This window comes from Typopeltis vanoorti, chromosome 21, assembly GCF_054136105.1.
Source record: "Typopeltis vanoorti isolate ZY-2024b chromosome 21, IOZ_Tvanoo_1.0, whole genome shotgun sequence".
NCBI lineage: Eukaryota > Metazoa > Arthropoda > Arachnida > Uropygi > Thelyphonidae > Typopeltis > Typopeltis vanoorti.
The window spans coordinates 78,436,184-78,460,006 of record NC_143569.1 but is presented as its reverse complement, the minus strand read 5'-3'; the positions used below and the strand labels follow the sequence as shown (position 1 = coordinate 78,460,006).

At 34.7% G+C, this 23,823-nt stretch overlaps 1 protein-coding gene across 3 annotated transcripts in view; it reads left to right on the top strand.

The window, feature by feature from the left end:
- Positions 1-23,823, top strand: part of LOC150095019 (protein deacetylase HDAC6-like) — a 694,680-nt gene that overhangs the window by 651,700 nt on the left and 19,157 nt on the right. For all 3 annotated transcript variants that reach the window (XM_090411706.1, XM_090411707.1, XM_090411705.1), the window contains exon 32: positions 16,321-16,409. In XM_090411706.1, the coding sequence (XP_090267832.1) occupies positions 16,321-16,409 (89 nt within the window). The remainder of the gene's footprint in view (positions 1-16,320; positions 16,410-23,823) is intronic.

Genomic DNA, 23,823 nt, shown 5'->3' with positions numbered 1-23,823 from the left:
GTTACATTAGTTGTTTTTGTAATCCCCGAAGATGTCCTAGTGACTAGGACGAAATATAGGAAGTATTAAACCTATGTTAATCCTTTCTGAGTGCTGTATACATTCCATTAAGCCTCCAACATGAAAGCTGTTATCATCCCATACATTTCAGATATGCCCTTTTCAGTCACACCTGTAAAGATATCTAGAGTGCTTAATAAATGTCGGCTACACACCATATTTAAACTATATATATCAAATTGGCAGCTCTCATCTGTTTGCTTACGGATCTAGAAGTTTATGAAGTACTCTGTTCTTGTGAACCTGGCTTAGTATGGACAGATAAGATCTGCCTTCGTGAACATAAAAAATGCATTCGGCACTATCGTTATGTCAAGTTGAGTCTAGCAGACCATGACGTGGATACCCCTTCACACAGGATCAAATGTGCTACACAGAAGTAATAAGTCAGAGAGAAAGATTGTTTTAGGAATCAATGGCAGCTTTAAAACATACTCCAAACTCAACAAATATGGCTGTATAAAATGACCAAGAATCTGGGAGACAGTCATTTTAAGATCTAATTAATACTTGTTTTCTCTCTTTTTTCAATATAGATATAGCCAATTAGAACTATAGTTCCTTGTGTTTTCCGTTACTTTTTTTTTTTTTAACTTAGTCTCACTGTTAGACCAAATTGTTATTTCATGTACTGTGACAAACGTTTCTTATGCTCTGAAGATGCTGGATATAATACCAGCAAAATATCAGCTAATAAGGTAATAAATATTAATTATTTTCTTATCATTGTGTCTTGTAATCAATACTGTTAAAATAAACCAACATGTACTGCTAACACATAAGCCTTTCCACTTGGAAGTGAAGATATTGTTATGGAAAAGGTGACAGGGACTGATATGATTACAGAGGTTGATGAATTGGAGATACTTAAAATACTGCAGAATCTGAATACAAATACAGCTGTGGGATTGGACAGGGGAATTGATGATGACTTGACTAGACTGTTTAATTTAAGTCTCAGTTCTGGCAAAGTCCCAAGACAGTGGAAGGCAGGCAAAATAATTCCTTTACATATAGGAGGATCCAAGTTTGTGGTGGCAAATTATAGACCAATCATTATCTTGGGAGTGGTGGTAAAAGTACTGGAAAAGTATTCAAAAAGCAAATTCGGTAATGGGTGGATAAGAATATTATACTCTATGAAGGGAAGCACAACTTTGTGAAGGGTAGGTCATGCCTTAGTAATCTATTAACTTTTTATAATAAGGTGACAGCTGAGGTTGATGGGAATGGCTACACGATGATACATCTGGATTTTGCAAAGGTGTTTGACAGGATACCATATGGAACTCTCTTAGGCAAACTGCAACAAATGGAAATGAATATAAAACTGGTGATATGGATAAAAGAGTGGCTGATGGACAGATTCCAGAAAGTAGTATATAGAGGAGTAGAAGGCAGGTGATTAGTGGTGTGCTACAGAGCTCTGTGCTTGGACCACTACTGTTTAATTTGTATATAAATTATATAGGAAATAATTTGAAAGGAGATTTTCAAAGTAAAGTAGCCAGGGTAGTTTACAGGATTACTTGACTGTTGAAGAATATACTAACAAATAGAGATAAGTGAACTATCATTCCTCTTTATAAAACCTTAATATGATATGACCACATCTGGATCACTGTGCTCAGGTCTGTTCACCTGGGTTTCTTGGGGATGAGGAAGTGGTGGAGAGGATCCAGAGACATGTGACCAAAATGGTGAATAGTCTGTAGAATGCTCCTTATGATTGAGGGTTTGTGGATTGCAAATGTTGGTTGATAGGCGGGGGGAAAATAAGGCAGAGGGTATGATAGAAATATTTAAGTTACTTAAAGGATTTTATAGGATGGCTGCAGGAGAAATGTTTCAGCACCTGTCTAGAAGAAGCAGAACAAGAAGTCATCCCTAGAAGTTGGGTAAGATTGTAGTTAGCAAGGGTGCAAGGACTACATTTTTCAGTTGGAGACTGATGAATGAATGGAATAGGTTGCCTGAATCGGTTCTAACTGCTTTGTCTTTTAATGGTTTCATGGAGAGGTATGACAGATATTGTGTGGATAGTTTGGGGTCCCCCATAGCGAGTCTTAGGACTCCAGTGGAGGTGCCTGTGCAATAATAATAATAATATAATTTTCAAGATCAACAAAACAACTCAGCTTAATGGTCCTTGTTTGTTTATATGCTCTTTGCCAGTTTCACTTTCAGTGATTTTTTTTGTTGGGGGGGGGGTCATCTAGGTGATAGGCAGCAGGAGTCCTAATTACTGCTCCAAATAATTAGTAGGATGCTATGAGACATACTCATGGTTATACCAGTCAAACTACCTAGCCTTAAAGCCACTATGAATATACGAATCTTGATTTACAGATACCTGATATGCCAATTTCAGCTGGGATAAGCAATAAAATTTAAGGTGGCTAATCTAAGAACATTAGAGGTATAGTACTGATAAATATAAGAATATCATATAAGCCAGAAAAAATAAGACAAACTGCTGCAGTTGAGATATACTAGGTTTAACAGAAACCTATTAAGCATGAGAGGGTATAATCAGCACAGAAATACAAGTTCTATTCTGGAAAAAAAAGATATTATAGCATTATATATAGCATACTATATATAATGGAAGACTTAAATGCTTGGCATTATAGTCTCCCATTATTATGAGAAAGTCAGGACATAGACATAAAATTCTAAGGACTTAAAAGAAAATTCAGTATAAATAATCTGAATGAAAGTGGAGGATGGCTTGTCAGTTTTACCACAAATCTTAACTCAAAAGAATTCTGTTAGAGAGATATCTAAAACAGGATTTCAAACTAAAGAAAAAGAAGGGGAAAAAAAACAGAAAGGGCAGGTCATTATATGAAAACAGTTAAAGAACCTTTAAAATAAACCAAGTTAAATTTAAAGCATAAGAAAGAAAAACATAATTGGATAGTAAAAATAATAATAAATCTTTTGGAAGAAAGTAGAAAAGAGAAAAAAAAAGCATAACCTCACATCAGGTTGTATCAGCAATTTTGGTAAGATATTGAATCGGTGATAGGTAACACTGTTTTACCACAAATCATAACAAAAAAAATTCGTAAAAGAGATTATTATTATTTGACACCTCCAGGGAGTCTAAGGACTCATCGCAGGAGGGCAATCTACTCTACTTCCCTAAATACATCTCGCCCTCTCCACTAATACTTAATTCCCCTACTACGACACTACTGCATCAACTGCATCTGCCGCCCATCACCACCACCAACAGTAAGTTTTGTCTGTAAATTGTGCATGTTCTGAAGATGTCTAAGTTGGATTTCAAACTAAAAAAAAACAGAAATGGCAGATCATTGTATGGAAAAGAGTTAAGAAAACTTTAAAATAAATCATGTTAAATATATAAAGCGTAAGAAAGAAAAACAATTAATGGATAATAGATGAAATAATAAATCTTTGGGAAGAAAACAGGAAAGGGGAGAAAAAAGCATAAACTCATATCTTGCATAAAGTTTCAGATCAAGAAATCACACAATATAAACATTTTAAAATAGTTTATGTTCCTTCTTAGTAAAGAAAAAAAAACTTTAAAAAATTGGGTTGAAATCTGCTGAAATTCTGCAAGCAGAAGACAACAACAACAAACAAAAACTATATATAAAACTTGATATAAATTAACAATCATTTATTCCTAAAAAAAAAAAAAAAAAAAAAAAAAAAATATGTGGTTTCCTCCCACAAAAGGTTGTAAGCTTATGGTACATTAGCACCATGAGTGGGCTAAGGCTTTTTCTTTATTCTTTTTTTTTTTTAATTTTATTGATTTATTTATTTATTTTACATAGTTTGGAAATCCCACTCTAGAGACGAAACATGGAACTTTTTCAAACCACTCCAGTCCTCCAATAAGCAGGATAATGAAATTCAGGGTCTCACACTGGGTAATGAAATTCATCTACTACCTAGAGACAATTACAAACATCCATACTCGCAGCAGGATTTGAACCCATGGCCTGTTGGTTGGAGAGCAGATATGCTAACCACTCAACCAGCGTTACTAACAAAAAATAAAATAAATAACAAAAAGCCAATAATACACAAACAGGAAATTTTTAAGAGATAAAATAATTATTATGGGAAAATCATTATAATGATATTTTTTCAAAGAGAATTACAAATAAAATAAAAACAAACAAACAAACTAGAGACTGTAAAAAGTAGTTTGCTTATAGCCTTTTTCTACCTAAGTATCGTTGATCAGGACTCTTCAGTAGTTTGTTATAGTGCAGTCAACTCTCACTATAGCAATAGTGAGAGTTGACTGCACTTCAGAAATAACAAATGAAGAAGTGAAGATATCATTGCACAACTCATAACATGATAAATCTCTCCATTCTAGAGCTCTTGATAAGAAGCTAAGTAGATAAGTTCTGGAGAGACAGAACTTATCTAATTAGTAATGTCATACATAATATGACATTACAGGAACATTGTACTATTGTTCCTATAATGTCATTACTGGAACATTGTAGCATTAAAAACAGACAAAGGTAATGCCATGGTAGTCATGAACACAGAGAGATTTTGAAAAAAATGCAAAACTTATTCAGTGTTGCTAGTACCTACAATCTGCCAATCTGGTTGGCTGAGTGGTTAGCATAACTGCTCTCCAACCAACAGGCTGAAGGTTCAAATCCTACCTTGAGCATGGATGTTTAATGCCTTTAGGTAGGAAATGAATTTCATCACCCACTGTGAGACCATTGCTCCACTGACTGGAAGCCTGAAGTGGCTTGAAAAAGTTCTATGTTTGTTCTCTAGAGCAAGGTTTCTGGAATATGTAAAAAAATAAAATATAAAAAAATACAAAAATATATATATAATTAATAAAAATGGAAAAAATCCTTAGCCCACCCACGGTACAAATGTACTCTAGGTTTATAGTGTATAGAAGCCTTTTGTGGGGTAAAGCAAGAAAAAAAAACTATGACTGTGACCCTGCTTGGCATACCCACAACAAGACAATTTAATTAGAAATCTTGGTAACTAGCCTGAAGATACCAGGAAACATCTTGCATCTAAATTATCTACACGTAATCACAAGAATTAAATATACTGCCAAATTATTTCAGTTTGAAAATAACAAACTATCATCAGTGGCCTTAAACAACATTTTTTACAAGGTAGAATGCAAACGATTGAATTATTCAAAATAGTACGAGCCGGTTGATCTTAAATTGCTAATATCATTATGCTTGACCGAAGAAAAGATTAATCATAAAAGTGATTATAAAAATAATTATATAATTTATATTTTCATCAAAAAAATAAAATAAAAATGTATGTGTTATTCGGATCAAACTTTCCTATATTTTTGATAAGGATAGACAGTCCTTAGTTGAGAGTTTATCTTTATTCAATGGGAAATATGCAGATAGTTTATTAATGGGAATATAGGTAGCTACTAAATCATATTTTCTCAGAATTCTTGAAATAGGCTCTGAAATGCCAGAGATGTATGGGATTGGAACTCAGCATATTGATTCTCTGTTATTTTGGTTAGGTTTGGAGGAGTCAAGAAGATGTCATATAGTTCTTTCAGAGAAGCCATTTAGTTTCATATACTGTTTGATAGTAGAGAGTTCTTCCTGTAACTGATGGGGAGTTGAACAATTAGTTCTAGCTCGTTGAATTAAACATTTTGTGATTCTTGTCTTTTGAGAAGGATGATGTGCAGATTGTTGATTTGTTGCTAGACAAATCAAGCCTCTCCATGTTCCAGAGAATTGGGTTATCAACATGTCCAGATGCCCCTTAACTGATAGTGAAATACTTATTCTTTCAAAAGGACATGAATTCACCATAGTTCCAAAAAAGATACCATATTTATGGTATCTTTTTTGGAACTATGGTGAATTCATGTCCACCATAGTTCCAAAATTCCTTCGTTCAATGTTAGATTTCCTCTCTAACATTGAACGAAACTTATTTCACCTCTCCAGTGAAAAGGCTAATAATCTCCACTTAGAAGTTTCATCCATCCTACTTAAAGCCAAGCTTCCTCCATCGAGCATATCTCTGTCTGAAAAGAAAGCTCTACACTCTCTAATATGCAACAGTCACCTTGTTATCACCAAAGCAGACAAGGAAAAAAGTTACAGTAGTTATGGATTCCTCAAACTATAAAAGAAAAACTTCTCTTTTACTATGAGATCGCTCAACCTACCGAGAACTGGATCACAACCCTACTAATGGGCAATTTAAGAAATTAAATTCCCTTCTAGATGAAGTTATAAGTTTAGATGCAGACACTATAGAAAAGTTCAAAACACATTTTGCAAGAACTCCTAGGTTTTAAGGTCTACCTAAGATCCATAAGAAAGACATTCCTCTCCATCCCATTGTGGACTGTATTGATTCACCTACTTACCATAACCAAATATTTGGCAAACCTATTGAAATCACATATAGGCAATTCTTGTTCTTTTTTAAAAAAAATCGCCAGATTTCTTAGACAAATTAAAAAATGTCTCCATACAACCTACTGATCTTATGGTGAGCTTTGATGTAGAATCACTATTTACAAATGTACCTCTCAAAGAGACTTTACAACTATTTACTGATATTTTCCCACAAGATATAGTAAACTTATTCGAATTTGTGATGCATTCCAGATATTTCTTGTGTCAAAATAAATCATACAACCAGGTAGAAGGAACTGCAATGGGAAGTCCACTCTCCCCTGCTTTAGCCAACTTTTATTTAGAGCATATAGAATATATCATTTTTTCATCTATAAACCTTCGATCTTCATTTTGGGTTAGATATATAGATGACATTTTTGCTGTGTGGCCTCACAATTTAGATTCCTTACCTATTTTTTAGTGAAAATCAGTACATTACACCCTCGTATCAAATTCACTATGGAAATTATCCTTTTTAGATATTATTCTCATTCACTCACCATCAGGTAATTTAACAACATTAGTTTATAGAAAACCCACTTTTACTGGATGATACATTCTCCAACAATCTGCACATCATCCTTCTCAAAAGAAAGGAATCATAAAATGTTTAATTCGACAAGCTAGAACTAATTGTTCTCTCCCAATCAGTTACAGGAAGAACTCTCTATTATCAAGTATATGAAATTAAATGGCTTCTCTGAAAGAACTATACATCTTCTTGACTCCTACAAACCCAACCAAAATAACAAAGAATCAGTACGTCGAATTCCAATCCCATACATTTCTGGCATTTCAGTCTATTTCAAGAATTCTGAGGAAATATGATTTAGTAGCTACCTACATTCCCATTAATAAACTATCCATGTATTTCCCATCATCTAAAGATGGACTCTTTTCTTCAGTAAAGCATGATGCTATCAGCGATTTAACATCACGTGGCTCGTACTATTTTGAATAATTCAATTGTTTGCATTCTACCTTGTAAAACATGTTGTTCAGGCCACTGATGATAGTTTGTTATTTTCAAACTGAAATATTTGGCAGTACATTTAATAAATAATACTTCTTGTGATTACATGTAGATAATTCATGATACTATGGCTGAAGTTTCCCTCAAAACTAGAATCTTGCATCTAGACATCCATTAGTTATCAGAATTTACAGAGCTAGTACACAAACAAGACATGCCGCTGCAGCCCCATAGTGGATGCTAGATGTTCACCCATCTCTCTACTCTCTAAATCTCACACAGCTGACAGTCCCACTTTTTAGGTAAGATGAACACCTACATCAGATAGCACACTTTATTGAAAAAATGATAAATTGTGTAATAGAATCTTCTGATCTACTAGCAAGTCTGGACATTATCAGCCTGTTTACCAGTGCACCTTGCACAGGACTGCTATAAGAACTATTCCCACGTGACACCAAAGTTATTTGAACACTGTATCAACGGTACATTTTTCCAATTCCAGAAGAAGTTGTATAAACAGAAAGAAGCTTGCTTCTGTGGATCAGGAAAGTTCAGTATAAATTCCACATGAAAGCTGTTTGTAGACAAATTTTATATAGTTTAAATCTCTATCTGCATCAATGTTCTGAGCAGAAATTCAGCAGATACTTACTGTTATTATTAGCCTGCCCTTTTCTCCAAAGTTCCTCAAAACGTTTCTGTATGCTTGGTGGGATATGCTTACACATCTGCTGTTTAGACTCCAACAAATACCACAATTTCTATTTTCTTTATATCAGCTACCTGCTCTAGTGACTCAAAAAAACTCCTTTACTTCTTCCTTAGGCACTCCTTCTATAGGACCATAGGCACAAATAAGTTTCATTGTCCATTTCTCCATTTTAAAGTTTGCCCACATAACTATACTTGAAATTGCCTTCCAATCATTTTCCTCATGTATGTTTGGTGTTGAATCCATCGCTACTCCTTTCGTTGTTCATCAATACTTCTTCTATGGTCCCTGAGCATTATTGCTCAATATAACATTATATATATTTATTATTTAGTAAGATCTCACCTGTTTTTGTCTACTTTGTTTCAGTGATGCCAATTATGTTCACATGATACTTTTCCAGTTCTTCTGCAAGCTCAAAATAATTGAAAATCCTCAATCCAAAATGTAAGAACATTAAAGAAACCAGATTTTGATTCTGATCATTAGCTAGTAGCAGAAAAAATCAAGTTGAAATTTAAAAATAGTAAACCTGAGCCCCTAAGCAATACTATTAACATAACAGAATTGAAAGATAAGCTGATACAAAACATCTACAGAAACACAATAGAAACAGAGTTATGGAAAATAACATTTGACATAACAATAAAAAGAAAATAACAATAAAATACATGAAACCAGGTCAGAGTAGTTATGGCACATACTGCAAGAAAAACAATTGGTATACAATTAGACCAAATAACAAGTAGATTAATAATCACAGAAATTCTGGAAACCTTAGAAGAAAAAAGAGCTACAAAAAATACTTGGAACTGGAAAACAAAGGAGAATAAGCAGCATTATAAAAGGCTGAAAAAAAAATGAATTTTTTTTTTAACAAAATTGATAGAATGTGCAGATCTACCAAAAATGCTTGGCTAGAATAAAAATCAAAAATAACATCTTGTCAAATTAACATGAGTACACAAGGATAAAGAAATAAACTTTAATAGCCAAATGTTTCAACTTGAAAATTACCATCATCAATAAACTCACTGCTAGGATGAAATCACCAGTTTTGATGGAGATACTGTAGACAAACTTAAGACCTGTTTTGCTCGGACACTCTACTCCTTCTGTGGTCTGCCTAAGATTCACCAAAGAAGGCATACTTCTTCATCCAATCGTGGATTGCATAGACTCTTCTACTTAACAAGTAACATTTGTATCCCCATGATGTACAGCATATCCTCTTCTCATATGCTTATAATACCATGCATTATGTTGTAAGTTACTACCCTGACTGGTTTTGATCTTTGTTGAAGTGTCTTATCAGTAGGAGCAAGATCTGTGGAGCTGCTGAGAGCCAACTATATGGCAAATATTTCCATTTACAAGTTACAAAATAGTTTACTATTAACTATTTTAACCTGTGGTTAGCAATACAGCAAACTCCCCTCCCCCATAGAAGAAATTAAATTACATTTTACAACAGAAAAAAAAGTACACACACACACACTTGTTTTCTTCTTTATTTTATCTGAGCATGAACAAAAAAAAAAAAAAAAGTCTGCAGGTAAAATATCTCCATTATGCTGCTTATATATTAAAATAATGCTTCTGCCATTGTGAATTGGCTCTGAGTATTTCCACAGGTCTACCTCCTACAGATGAGTAAAAGTTGAAACCAGTTTGGGTGGTAATTCAACATAATGCATGACCATGACATTATACATATTTGAGAAGGGATAGTGTTGTGTATTATGGAATACAAGGATGTCCTGAAGTGAAATCAACTGCTCTATATACAAATAGTCTAATTGTTATGAATTTCACTTGTAACCAGTGGTGAGCTATAAGGGGCTTGCGTGAGCCCTTTGTTAAATTTTTCTCAAATTTGCGAGCCCCTTGTTCTTCTTATTTAATAATCTTGTAGAACTAGAATACTACTGCGGAATGTATTCATGCTACTATAATTGCTGCTTTAAATTCATATGGATTTTGTGACTATTTAAAAAATCATCTCATTGCATTTTGTTCTGATGGAGCTAGTGTAATATTAGTAAACAAATCAGGTGTTGCAATCAAACTTCTACAAAGATTTCCCAACATTGTGATTTGGCATTGCGTAGCTCATCGTTTACAATTAGCATTAGACGATTTGATAAAAAAACATTAAAGAAATAAATCATTTCAAATATTTATGGATAAATTATATGCTTTTTTATCATCAATCACCAAAAAATCAATGAGAATTAAATACGATTGCAAAAAGGTCTTGGTATTGAAATTTTAAAGATCGGCTGTGTGTTTGGACCACGATGGGCAGTTTACGAATGGCTCTTGCTGTGTGGAGAAGTTATCCAGCTTTATGGAAGCATTTTCATCAAACGATTAATATAAGGATTTTTTAAACCGATGTCTCAATTTGGAATTTTTAAAAGATCTAGCATTAATGATTGATATCCTACAGGAATTATCATATCTGTCAGAAGCTCTACATAGTTGCAATATAAGTATTATAAGGGCTAAGTTAGCCCTTTTTCTCTTTTTTTTTTGCTCGCCAATGCAAGCCCTTTGTTAAAATTTCCATAACTCACCACTGCTTGAAACCCATGATGCTTAGATAAAATAACATAAAACAAGAATATAATTTCTTGTCTGGTATTATTTATAATGCTTTGAAGATTGCTTTATTGCAGATTCAGACTTCAAAAATACTCCCTCAAGCTTGTAACAATTCTATGTAATACCACAAAAGACTAATCTCAACAAATAAGCCAAAGCAAGCACAGTATACAAAACATGCCAGAATCCCAAAAAAACTCACATCCACTTTATGAATGTCTGTGGCTAGAACTCCAACATAAATAACAGACATCCAGACCAAACATCTTACTTTTGACAGAAATCCAAATTGCAGCTACATCAACTATAGCTCACCTTCAATGTCTACTTTACATATTTTGTGATTTGTTTTGGGACAAGGGTGGCACTTGTGCCTTTATGAGCTCCAACATTGCCACCAAAGAACCTTGCATTTAACCTCCTCTAACTAAAGGTTTCCTTGTCCCATTCAGTAACATATATACTATATTTACTGCTCTCCAAACTCTGACCTCATCACCTTCCTGTCCAGTTGAAACCAGTTTGGTTTCAACTGGACTCAACCTTCTGCAATCCAGCTATTCCAAATAGTGAAGACCTCTTCCTAGGTGACCTTAATGTCCATGTCTCCAACTGACTCTCCTTTTCCAACACCAATGACCCAGCTGGATGTGATGCAGAAGTTTTGCTCTAAGCAATGATCTAACACAAATCATATACCTATCTACCCAAATTCCTGATAATCCTCTCCACTCTCCCAATACCTTTCATCTTTTTTTTTTTTTTAACCATTTCTCCTGTATACACTGTAGAGATCACCTCTCCTCAGATCACAATCTTGTGCAAATCTGCCATTCCCAACTTCATGTCCTTTGGAACTACAAAAGTACCAAGTGGGATGGCCTCCAGAACTACTTTTTCTTTCCATGGTCTGACTATTGCTTTCACTCTTCTCACTCAAACGCCTGCTTTGAGTGAGTCACAGACTAGATGAAAGCCTTCATTCTCCATTCTACCTCAAATTCTCATCCACTTTCCAAGCCCTGGTTCAATAGAAGATGTACCATGTTCCAAAGCAATGAAGGAAAAACAGCTTACCATAGGTGGCTTGCAACAAGACCTGAGTTTCATATTCATCCTATGCCGAAGCTTACAATAAATGCAAAACAATACTCAACAAATCCAAATCTAACCTCATATAAAGACCAATAGCAGAAAACTTGCCTCCTTTCAAAAGCCATCGGACACTTATGCTCACCTGTGCTTCAATCTCTCTCATTTGAATGGCATCACTCTTTCCCCTCTTCCAAATCACCTCTTAATATACCAGAAACTCAGCACATGTGCTTCCTGTTGTTGTTGTTTTTTTTTAGCAAAAAGAAGAATATCAGAAGAATACTAAACAACTTGGACAGAAAAAGTAATACCCAAATATTGTGATCCAGAGTTAACACCTTGACTTTATCATCTCTACAATCTTTAATGTACATCTTGCACTTATCCCATCACATGGAAGAAAAGCATATATCCAACTTATTCTGTAGGAAAAAAGTCTGCTGTCCTCAACCGCCATAACAGATATGATGTAGGTTAAGCAGTTAGCCATGAACTGACCTCTTAATCTACATCATCGATCACTAGACACTGGTTTAGAGTAGAATGAGAAAGGTTTAGAGAAACATGTCACTCATAACATTTGCAGGTTTTTTGATCATGTTTGTCATTGAGGCCTGCTCAGCAAATTGCATTACTTTGGTCTATCTGTCAACTTATAATTGAATAGCCTGCTTTTTCTCTGGTCATTCGCTATATGTATGGTGTCCTCTCTTAAAGCTTTGCCACCAATGCTGGAGTGCTACAAGCCTCTGTTTATCACCTACACTCTTTCTCACATACATAAATGACCTACTCACAGTGAGCACTTATCCTATCCACAGCTTTGATGATAATAGTACGTCCCATTCATTCTATTCTTTTGATAAATCATGTAGTGCTCATATATCCCAAGCTTCAAGATTATCTGCAACTAATGCCTTAAACCCTGATCTACATACCATTCTTCAGTGGGGTGAAGATAACCTGGTTGCCTTCACTACCACAAAAATGCCACCTTGCCTTTTCTCTTGCAAAAGGGATCTCATCTCACTTTTCCTAACCCTCAGCAATGTACAAATCATCAGATAGGATCAGATCTCTCACCTTGGACTTATATTCACTTCCAGTGAGTAGTTTCATCAGCCTGTAAAAAAACTAGACGTTATTTTCCACTCAAGATGCCATGTTATACCGACCAAGCTACTGATTCTGTACAAATCCCAAATCTATCCATCCTTAGAATAGTGCTTATGCATTTGGATTGGTACACTTGAAACCTCCCTAAAAATTCTTAATGCTGTCCAGAGGAGAGCAATTCAGCTCTATATCCTTTCTACAAGTACTTCAATGATGATTGCTCCAGTGAGCTGGCATCCATCATTCCTCCACTTTCTGTTGGGCCTGTTAAAACAAGAGGAGCCACTGCCCAACATCCCCTTCCATTACAACTGCAAACACATTGCTGCTTCTCCTCCTTCTCACTTATTACATCTACCTCTGGAACAACCTTCTCACAAAGTGTTTGCCAGCAACTACGACTCTATCTCTTCAAGAAAAATGTCACCTACACTCCATACATAGCACCAATGTGCTATAGGTTCTATTCCTCATGAGAAATAGAACCTATTCCTCATGAGATTTTTTTTTAATTTTTTTTTTAAAAAGCTAAAATAAAAGTCAACTGCTAACAATGAAATAATGGAATTTGGGCTAATGGTGAATTAATTATTACTGTTTATATTGGTTTCACTAGATCCATAATCAACATTCAAAAACAAATGAAATGAAGAGTAATAATTTATGATTGGCTACTATATTGCTACTTTTTTTTTGCCAAAGAGAACCAAAGCATGTAGTTTCAAAAAAAAAAGTAATGATGCAATAAAGCATGTTATATTTGTACTTAATATACTAAAATCACTTACAAACAGTTTTCTTGTTTACAAACATCAAAACTGTACTTCTTCCATTTACAAATGTGCCATTCTATAGAGTGTATATTTTAGCAACTGCACAAGAGAGATTCCCATTGCACAAGGATGGTGCAAAGATTGATGAATCGCTTGAGTGATGGTGAAAATTTTGGAAAAGTTGGTAAGAGATCACATATTGAAATGAGTTGACAGAAAATCTATACTTTACAATGAAGAGCATGAGTTTATTAAGGGAAGGTCATGTTTCAGTAACAAGCTCACATAATGTCACAGTTGACTTAGACAAGGGAAATGCATACACCATGATGCTTTTGGAATTTGCTAAAGCTTTTGATAAGATTCAGCATAAAAGGCTGCTGCATAAGTTGGTGGGCATGGGATTAGATTAAAAATTACTACTTTGGATAACAGGATAGCTGAGATATCAAAAAGTGGTGTATGAGGGATGCAAGCATACAAGATTTAAGGTGACCAGTGGTGTATCCCAAGGATCAGTCCTTGGTCCACTGTTATTCATTTTTTATATTAATAATAATAATTATTATTATACAGGCACTTCCATGGAGTCCAAAGACTCATCTGGGAGACCCAATCTATCATACCTCTCCTTGAACCCATTAACAGAAAAAACACTCACAACTGACTCTGGCAACCCATTTCACTCATTCACAACTCTCCAAGCAAAAAATCTGGTCATCCTCATTCCCCCTACTAACCACACTTTTATTCAACTTCCAGGGATGACCCCCTTGTTCTGGTCTCTCTAGCCAAGTGCTGAAACATTTCCCCCTGCATCTATCCTATAAAACCCTTTAAGCAACTTAAATGTTTGTATCATATCCCCCTCTTTTTCTCCTATCAACCAGCTTCTACAATACACACCTTCAATCTATCCTCATAGGGAACATTCCACAGGTCACTTGCCTCTGAATCCTCTCCACCACTTCTTCATCCCCCCCCAAAAAAACCAGGGGCCAGGCTTGAACAGAGTAATCCAGATGTGTGCATATCAAAACCTTATAAAGAGGATTGGGAAGGAATTAACAGGTAACATGCAGCTTGCAGAATGATTTGAATTAACTGGAATTGTGAGTATGTGAAAATGGCTGTCAGTTCAGTGTTAGTAAATGTAAAGTTATGCAGTTTAGTGTAATGAGATATCCAATGGCATATTATATTGGCAGGATTGTGCTAGTAACTGTGTGCTAAAAGTCCTTCAGTTCTGCGCAGAACTGAAGGAGTCAATAATGGACAAAATGAAAAGCAGCAAAATCAGAAAAAAACTTGGAATTACAACCTCCCTAAATGAAACAGTTATTTGCTATAGAGAAAAGAAAAATGGAAAGAACACATACTGAGAATGAACAGAAGCAGAATACCTAAATAAATTTTAAATTACCACCCAAAAGGTACTCAATGCAGAGGAAGACCCTTAAAAAGATGGAATTGAGTCCGGAATAGGCCACTTGACCTATAAGCCTGGAAAGGAGGAGGAAGAAGAAGACTGTGCTAGAAGGAACTGACCACGCTAGGAATCTTGTAGTTTTAGTAGGAAGTTGAAATTCAGGAGTCATATATCAATAATTGCAAATACAACTCAGAGGATAATTGCAATGCTGAAACGAACACTGACACATAAGAATAAGAAATTGTTTTGAATCTTTACAAGCTCTGATATGACCTTATCTAGATTAGTGTGCACAGATCTGGTTTCCAAAATGATGCAGATTCAGTGGAGAGGATGCAGAGGAGAGTGTTAAAGGTGATATCAGGACTGTAGAATATAAATTATGAGGGGGAGAGATTGTGGAATGCAGACAGGAGAAAGAGGTGTGATAAGATAGAGACCAAACTTCCAAAAGGATCATACAGGATACCAGTAGATGGAATTTTTCATTTTATGAAGAATGAGGAGAGCATGTATGGAAGAGCTAGATTTTTCTCTCATAGAGCAGTGCATGACTGAAATTGCTTGCCTTTGGAGGTTGTGAGTGAAGGTGTGAGATATGTAGTCTCTTTCTTGATGAGACCCTGATTCCATGGAGGTCTTTTGTAATAATAATGATAATTTGTTCCATGACAGAATGACATTCTGTGTAATTAACTTTCTCCAATTTCATGTTGGATGCATTCTGTTTCAAATTATTTAATTTTATGTTGTTTTTTTTTATTTCTAAGTACAGTGAGCTGTTAATTATCCAACCATAAAATAACCAAACCCTGTAGTAATCATTCCATTACAAGTTTTCTATCAACACAACATTCCTAAAACACCATTATGTAACCACATATTCAATTAACCCTACCACACTTAGCCCACCATAACTCAGTTTCACAGCAAGTTGCATAATTGAGAGATTACTGTATTATCTACCTTAATGACTCAATCTCTGACAATAATTGTAGGATCAGGATGATTTATCATTCAAAAAATGTTTAAAATTGGCGACAATAATGTCACTTAGTTGTTGTTGTTGATTTAATTCACAGCCATTTTTAATACTACATTTATGATTCTTTCAGAGACAAAAAGGAAAGCCAGTGTAATTAATACTCAGAATACTGAGTTAACAGAACTAGAAGGTGCATGTGGAAATTCTGTCAGTACTGAGGTAAATTTTCCAAGATTATCACAAATTTTTTAAAAAAGCATACTGATAACATCAGTGCATTTAACTATTAATATGAACACAGATGGATAAGAAAATAACTATTTATTAACTTAAAAGCTAATATTTCGCTAGTATTATATCCAGCATCTTCACAGCACACAACACAAAGTTTGTTACAAATGCAAGACAACCACAATCCAGTGTAACAGTGGCTAGTATAAGTAATTGCAGCGTGCAACACAAGACTAAAGTCCTAATAAGGCACCATCTAGGTTAAAAAAAAAAAGTAGTTACATTTTGAAATAGTAGTCCAAATAATAGTCTTAGAAAGTTTGAAAAAATAAAATAAAAGTAATAAATATTAATTTGGTCATAGAATGACTGTCTCCCAAATCTTTGGTAGATTTATACAGCCATACTTGTTAAGGTTTGGAGTATGTTTTAAGGCTTCTGTTGATTCCAGGAACAACCTCTCTGACTTGTAGAAGCTTCTGCACATTACTTTTGTTTTTTTCCAATTGATCCTGTGTGCTGGGGTATCCAAAGCATGGTTTGCAAGACTCGACTTGCCATAGCGAAAGTGTCGGATATAGTTTTTGTGTTCACTGAGGCAGATGTCCACATTTCTTCCTGTCTGTCCGTAGTAGGCTTGGTGGCAAGAACAGGGCACTTCATAGACTCCTGGATGTGATAAAGGAGTGCATTTGTCCTTAGGTGAACGGATGAGAGTTGCTAATTTCACATAAGGTTTAAATACGGTACGCACTTGGTGTTGTTAAGCATCCTAGATATCTTTTCAGATGTGCCTTTAATGTATGGGATGGTGATAGTTTTGTTGTAGTCTTCTGTGGTAGATAGAGGGGATTTCTGGGTAGCGTTTAGTATGGGTGTTATAACCATTGGCTAAGAAGGTGTGACGTAGGTGAGAAAGTTCAGCAATGTGAGCAATGTCATTGGAACAGATTGCTCTAGCTCTATGGGTTAGTGTTTTTAAGATGCCATATTGTTGAGAAGGGTGATGGTGTAATTGTTTGTATAAGCATCTCCCTGTGTGTGTGGGTTTTCTATAAACCGAAAATGATAAGGAACCTTATGGAAGACGTGTGATCAGTGTGTCCAGGAAGGGCAGGCAGTCATTGGCTTCTAGTTCCATTGTAAAGTGGATTTTAGGGATGCTGGCTATTTAGATACACTAAAAATGTATTCAATGTGTCTGGGGCATGTGGCCAAATAGCAAACACATCATCAACATAGTGTAACCAGAGACTAGGCTTGAGAGTGGCTGTGTTGATAGCTAGCTTTTCCAGATGTTCTATGTAGAAGTTGGCTAAGGGGTGAACCCATAGCTCTCCCATCTAATTGTTTGTATATTTTCCCTTTCCATGTAAAATAACCTGTCTATACTGTGAATTTAAATAGCTGAAATATATCTGGAGGAAATTGTGAATTTAGTAAGTTAAGTGTTTCAATCAGTGGTACATTAGTAAATAATGAGGTGATATCAAAACTCACCATTAGGTCTGAACTATTTAAGGTGTGGTTTTCTAAAATACTTTTTAGGTGGGTAGAATTTTTAACAAAAGAGGGAGAATTGTTTGTGTAAGTGGCTAGTAATTTGGCTAAATGTTTAGCTAGTTTATATGTAGGACTGTTTATACTATCTAGAATAGTACGCAAAGGTGTACCTTGTTTATGTATTTTAGGAGCATCATATATTCTGGGTGTTTTAACGTGCAAGGGTTTGAGTTTTTTGACAATTTCTTTTGGCCAGGAAGTGACTTTGTTCAGTAACTTGCACATCTTATTCTTTTGTGAGTTGATGAGATCTCGATCTATGATTTAATATGTAGACCGGTCTTGGAGCAGTTCATGCATTTTGCTTTTATATTCTGTTGTATCCATTACTACAGTGGCGTTTCCTTTGTCTCTGATTTTGTTATTGTAATGTGGTTATTATTGCGTAGTTCTTTTAGAGCTATTATTTCTTTATGTGGGATATTATTTTTGGGAGGCTTTGAATGGATTAGGATATTGGCCACGTCTAACCTAATATTAATAAAAGAATAAGGTGTGCAAGTTACTGAACAAAGTCACTTCCTGGCCAAAAGAAATTGTCAAAAAACTCAAACCCTTGCACGTTAAAACACCCAGAATATATGGTGCTCCTAAAATACACAAACAAGGTACACCTTTGCGTACTATTCTAGATAGTATAAACAGTCCTACATATAAACTAGCTAAACATTTAGCCAAATTACTAGCCACTTACACAAACAATTCTCCCTCTTTTTGTTAAAAATTCTACCCACCTAAAAAGTATTTTAAAAAACCACACCTTAAATAGTTCAGACCTAATGGTGAGTTTTGATATCACCTCATTATTCACTAATGTACCACTGATTGAAACACTTAACTTACTAAATTCACAATTTCCTCCAGATATATTTCAGCTATTTAAATTCACAGTACAGGCAGGTTATTTTACATGGAAAGGGAAAATATACAAATAATTAGATGGGAGAGCTATGGGTTCCCCCCTTAGCCAACTTCTACATAGAACATCTGGAAAAGCTAGCTATCAACACAGCCACTCTCAAACCTAGTCTCTGGTTACACTATGTTGATGATGTGTTTGCTATTTGGCCACATGCCCCAGACACATTGAATACATTTTTAGTGTATCTAAATAGCCAGCATCCCTAAAATCCACTTTACAATGGAACTAGAAGCCAATGACTGCCTGCCCTTCCTGGACACACTGATCACATGTCTTCCATAAGGTTCCTTATCATTTTCGGTTTATAGAAAACCCACACACACAGGGAGATGCTTATACAAACAATTACACCATCACCCTTCTCACCAATATGGCATCTTAAAAACACTAACCCATAGAGCTAGAGCAATCTGTTCCAATGACATTGCTCACACTGCTGAACTTTCTCACCTACGTCACACCTTCTTAGCCAATGGTTATAACACCCATACTAAATGCTACCCAGAAATCCCCTCTATCTACCACAGAAGACTACAACAAAACTATCACCATCCCATACATTAAAGGTACATCTGAAAAGATATCTAGGATGCTTAATAAACATCAACTGCGCACCGTATTTAAACCTTATGTGAAATTAGCAACTCTCATCTGTTCACCTAAGGACAAATGCACTCCTTTATCACATCCAGGAGTCTATGAAGTGCCCTGCTCTTGCCATCAAGCCTACTACGGGCAGACAGGAAGAACTGTGGACATCTGCCTCAGTGAACACAAAAAATATATCTGACACTTTTGCTATGGCAAATCGGGTCTGGCAGACCATGCTTTGGATACCCCAGCACACAGGATCAATTGGGAAAAAACAAAAGTAATGCGCAGAAGCTTCTACAAGTCAGAGAGGTTGTTCCTGGAATCAACAGAAGCCTTAAAACATACTCCAAACCTTAACAAGTATGGCTGTATAAATCTACCAAAGATTTGGGAGACAGTCATCCTAAGACTAAATTAATATTTATTACTTTTATTTTATTTTATTTTATTTTTTCAAACTTTCTAAGACTATTATTAGGACTACTATTTCAAAACTTTGAACTACTTTTTTTTTTTTTTTAAACCTAGACGGCGCCCTATTAGGACTAGTCTTGTGTTTGTACGCTGCAATTACTTATACTAGCCCCACTGTTACACCGGATTGTGGTTGTCTTGCATTTGTAACAAACTTTGTGTTGTGTGCTGTGAAGATGCTGGATATACCAGCAAAATATTAGCTTTTAAGTTAATAAATAGTTATTTTCTTATCCATCTGTGTTCATATCAATACCATTAAATCTATTACAACATGTCTGACGAATACATAAGCCTATCCACACATTTAACTATTAAATTTAAGCAGTGAGATATGAAGTATAACTTTAGATTGTCTAGATTTGCAATTTAATCAGTACTTAAATGCCCCTGATAACTGTGAAAAAGGAAATTATCATTTTCCTTCCTAAACAGATCAAATAAACATTACTAAATCGCATGCTGTCTCTTATTGTGCTGTAGTGTTTCAAAGTTAAATGTGTACTATATAGAAGAGAATGACTGATGTTCATTATATAATGCTATTAGGTCATCATTATCATCAGTCATTTTCTAGTGTATCCTCAAGGTACCAGATATTATGACAGTGTAACACAATATTCCATTATGAGTTTTCTATCAGTGGTTATTTTCCAAATTGGCTATTATTGTCAGGTTTTGGATTTAAATCAGTCCTTACTTTTCTATCTTGTAAAACACTTCTAAATGCATCAAATTATCTGTCTGGGTTTCTTTTTCCAACTATTTTTGTTTCAGATACCTATTTTTCTGAGCTTTAAGTAACTCTGTTTAAGTAATCATACCATCTTAGATTGACTCTTTTTATACATTATTGATTATAATATCTTCATTTTTAGATTTCATGAAAAATCATTGAAAACAGTTTGCCAAGCAGCAATTAATCAAAAGATAATTCATCAGAATTACATTTCACCAAAAAAAGCAATTATTTATCAATAATTGTTGATGAGTTCCTTGTCATAATTCACTGAAACATTTATTTTCTTATGCAATATTGTTTTCATGTTTTAGTTAAATTATCTAACATTGCCTGAGATTCAGACAGCATGATTAGGTAGTCCATTTTACTCTGTTTTGGTCTATTTTAGAATATTATTCTGTAATGACTTTGTACTACTTCACAGTGAGATTAGTGATTCATCCTTTATTACTGTCAGTATTTTAACTTATACTGATAGTTGTCATCATGGGACAAGACATGAGAAGTGCTCCTCTAAAAATTAGTAGTTAATGCAAATTGGCTGGAAATACCTATTAGAGATTGCTTTGATGTGTTTTCTTACAGAAATCCAATATTATGAAAACTACTAATCAAACTACCTACCTTCCTACCAAACTTAGTCATTTTTGTTACATTTTTATTTAACTTATTATCATTTCTTCTCATCATGTAAAAAAATAAAATAAAGAGAGAATTATAATACTATTTACTATAGTTAGATTTTTGGTTCTCTCCCAAAATCATTTTAACTTAAAAAAAAAATAATTAATCCTACACTGTTTTTATGATATATACTTTGAGGTGTATTTCTTCCAGTAGTGTACCTGAAACAATGTAGACGCCTCCCATCTTTAGAACCACCTTGTGCTTTACTCTTGTTTTCTGGGGATGGATTAAGGATTCTGCTGTCCCTCAGTCATGAAATATGAGTCACCCATATTAACTTATTTGAGTATCATGTATTATTACTGTGTGAGCACCTCCATGCAGTCCGAAGACTCATCTTGGGATGCCCAAATATCCACACAATCTATCACACCTCTCCTTGAACCCATTAACAGACAAAGCACTCACAACTGCCACTGACAACCCATTCAGTTCACAACTCTCCAAGAAAAAAATCCAGTCCTCACACCCCTACTAACCTTACTCTTCTTCAACTTTAGTAACTTAAATGCTTCTATCATATCCACTTTTTTTTTTTTTATCAACCAACTAGATTATCACAATAGATATCAACCAATCCAGAACAGATCTATGCTTCTGTTCTGTGCTCAGTAACAAGGTAAGTAACTTTGCAACCAGAAAAGCTAAGGGTACAACAATAAAAAGTGTTTAAAAAAAAATTCAAAATCAATTAAAGAATGTGAGTTGCAGCAGTTGACAACACCTACAGTGATTTGAATAATGCTGGAAAGATTTTAGATCTCCAATCACTATTTTGGTGAAAATTCCTTTCTTTTCACTTTTTTGGTAAATTGTGATAAGTCAGCTATGAATTATCAAGTGAGTTAAACTTGTACCACTGTGTTAATTTGAACTGAATGTTACTTCTGATGTTTCACAGTATTTAGCTGTTTTTAGCATCTTCAGGAAGATATTTAACATGAAACAAAGAAAGATCTGAAACATTTCCAACAGTTGCTATATTTATAAACTGAAAGATATTTGATTGACAGTGTCATCGCACATATGATTAGGCACATCATGCAAAGTCTATACATTATTGTACAAACCTTGTATGTGATTATTGGCATAACACAGGTCCTAAATATTACATACACTAATTAATGACTTCCAAATGTCATGAAGTATAATTCCTTGGATTCTGTTTAGTGTGCTGTGCGAGCGAATTATCTCAAGTGACTCCTTGAACATTCTGACAAAAGTATTTTCTTCTAAGTCATGGAGGAATGCTTGCCAGTCTACCTGCAAGAATGTGTGCCAGAATTCTGCTTCTTTGTTCAACAAAAGATCTGAAAAGAAAGCCAAAGTACTACATAAATATAATCTTCATACCACTTGTAAATCACACATCAAACTTACTTGCAATCATTATAGATTCTTCTAAGGGCTGTCTTGGATTTAGTTGTTTGGATTATGGTGAAAGCGTCTAAGGCTATGAGGCCTGTGCATTAGGTCTATTAATAATTATCTGTGTTCTCCAAGAGATCCTCTTGTTTTGCAGGATAAAATCAAGAGTTTCCACAAAGAAAAACCAAAACCATGTTACCTCTATATGAGACTTGCTAATGCACCTTCAGTTGAAAAGTCATTAAAAGGCTTATTGCATCCTAGATGGATTAGAAAAGCCAAAACCAATACCAGTGGTGGTAAGTACCTGCTGGATTCAGGACATAGGCTAGTCTAATAACACCATGTTTCGACATTAAGATGTGCACAAATTCACATGGAGAGAACATATGAGAAGTAAGAAGTCTGAGTAAACTATTGTAAGTTATATCTTGACACTGGTTCAGGATACAAGTACATGCATATAGGAAGTGATCACTATTTAGTTTTAAATATGATAAAATGTACTGCATTGAGAAGAAAAACCTGTACAAAAGTTTTAAAAAGAATCGAAGTTGAGCAGCTTTTACAAGTGAACAATAGGCTCAAATATACAAATATTATTAGATATACGAAAAAATAAAAATAAAGGAAAGCATTTGAAAACAAAAACCAAACATTAGAGATCCAATGTCAAAATCTTGAAGCAAACCATTCATTGAGACATGTTATTGTTGATAGTGATGTTTTCTCAATAGTGCAGGACGCTAGAGTGTACAGAGGATTTGAAATCGGAAGTGATCATCATTTAATCTTGAGCAGGATAAAACTGAATTTCATATTCAAAAGAAGAACATGTAAGAAAGTTTTAAAGTGAATAAAAGTTGAACAGCTCTCAGATGTGAACTATAAACCAAAATACACAAACATTATTCAAGAAAAAATGAGAGTTTGAAAACAAGAACCAAATCTTGGAGATTCAGCCCTGAAGAAAACATTGATTGATTATTTAAATTAAGGGGACATTAAATCCCACATTGTTTTAAAACCGAATAAGAAACTCAAAGATCGGA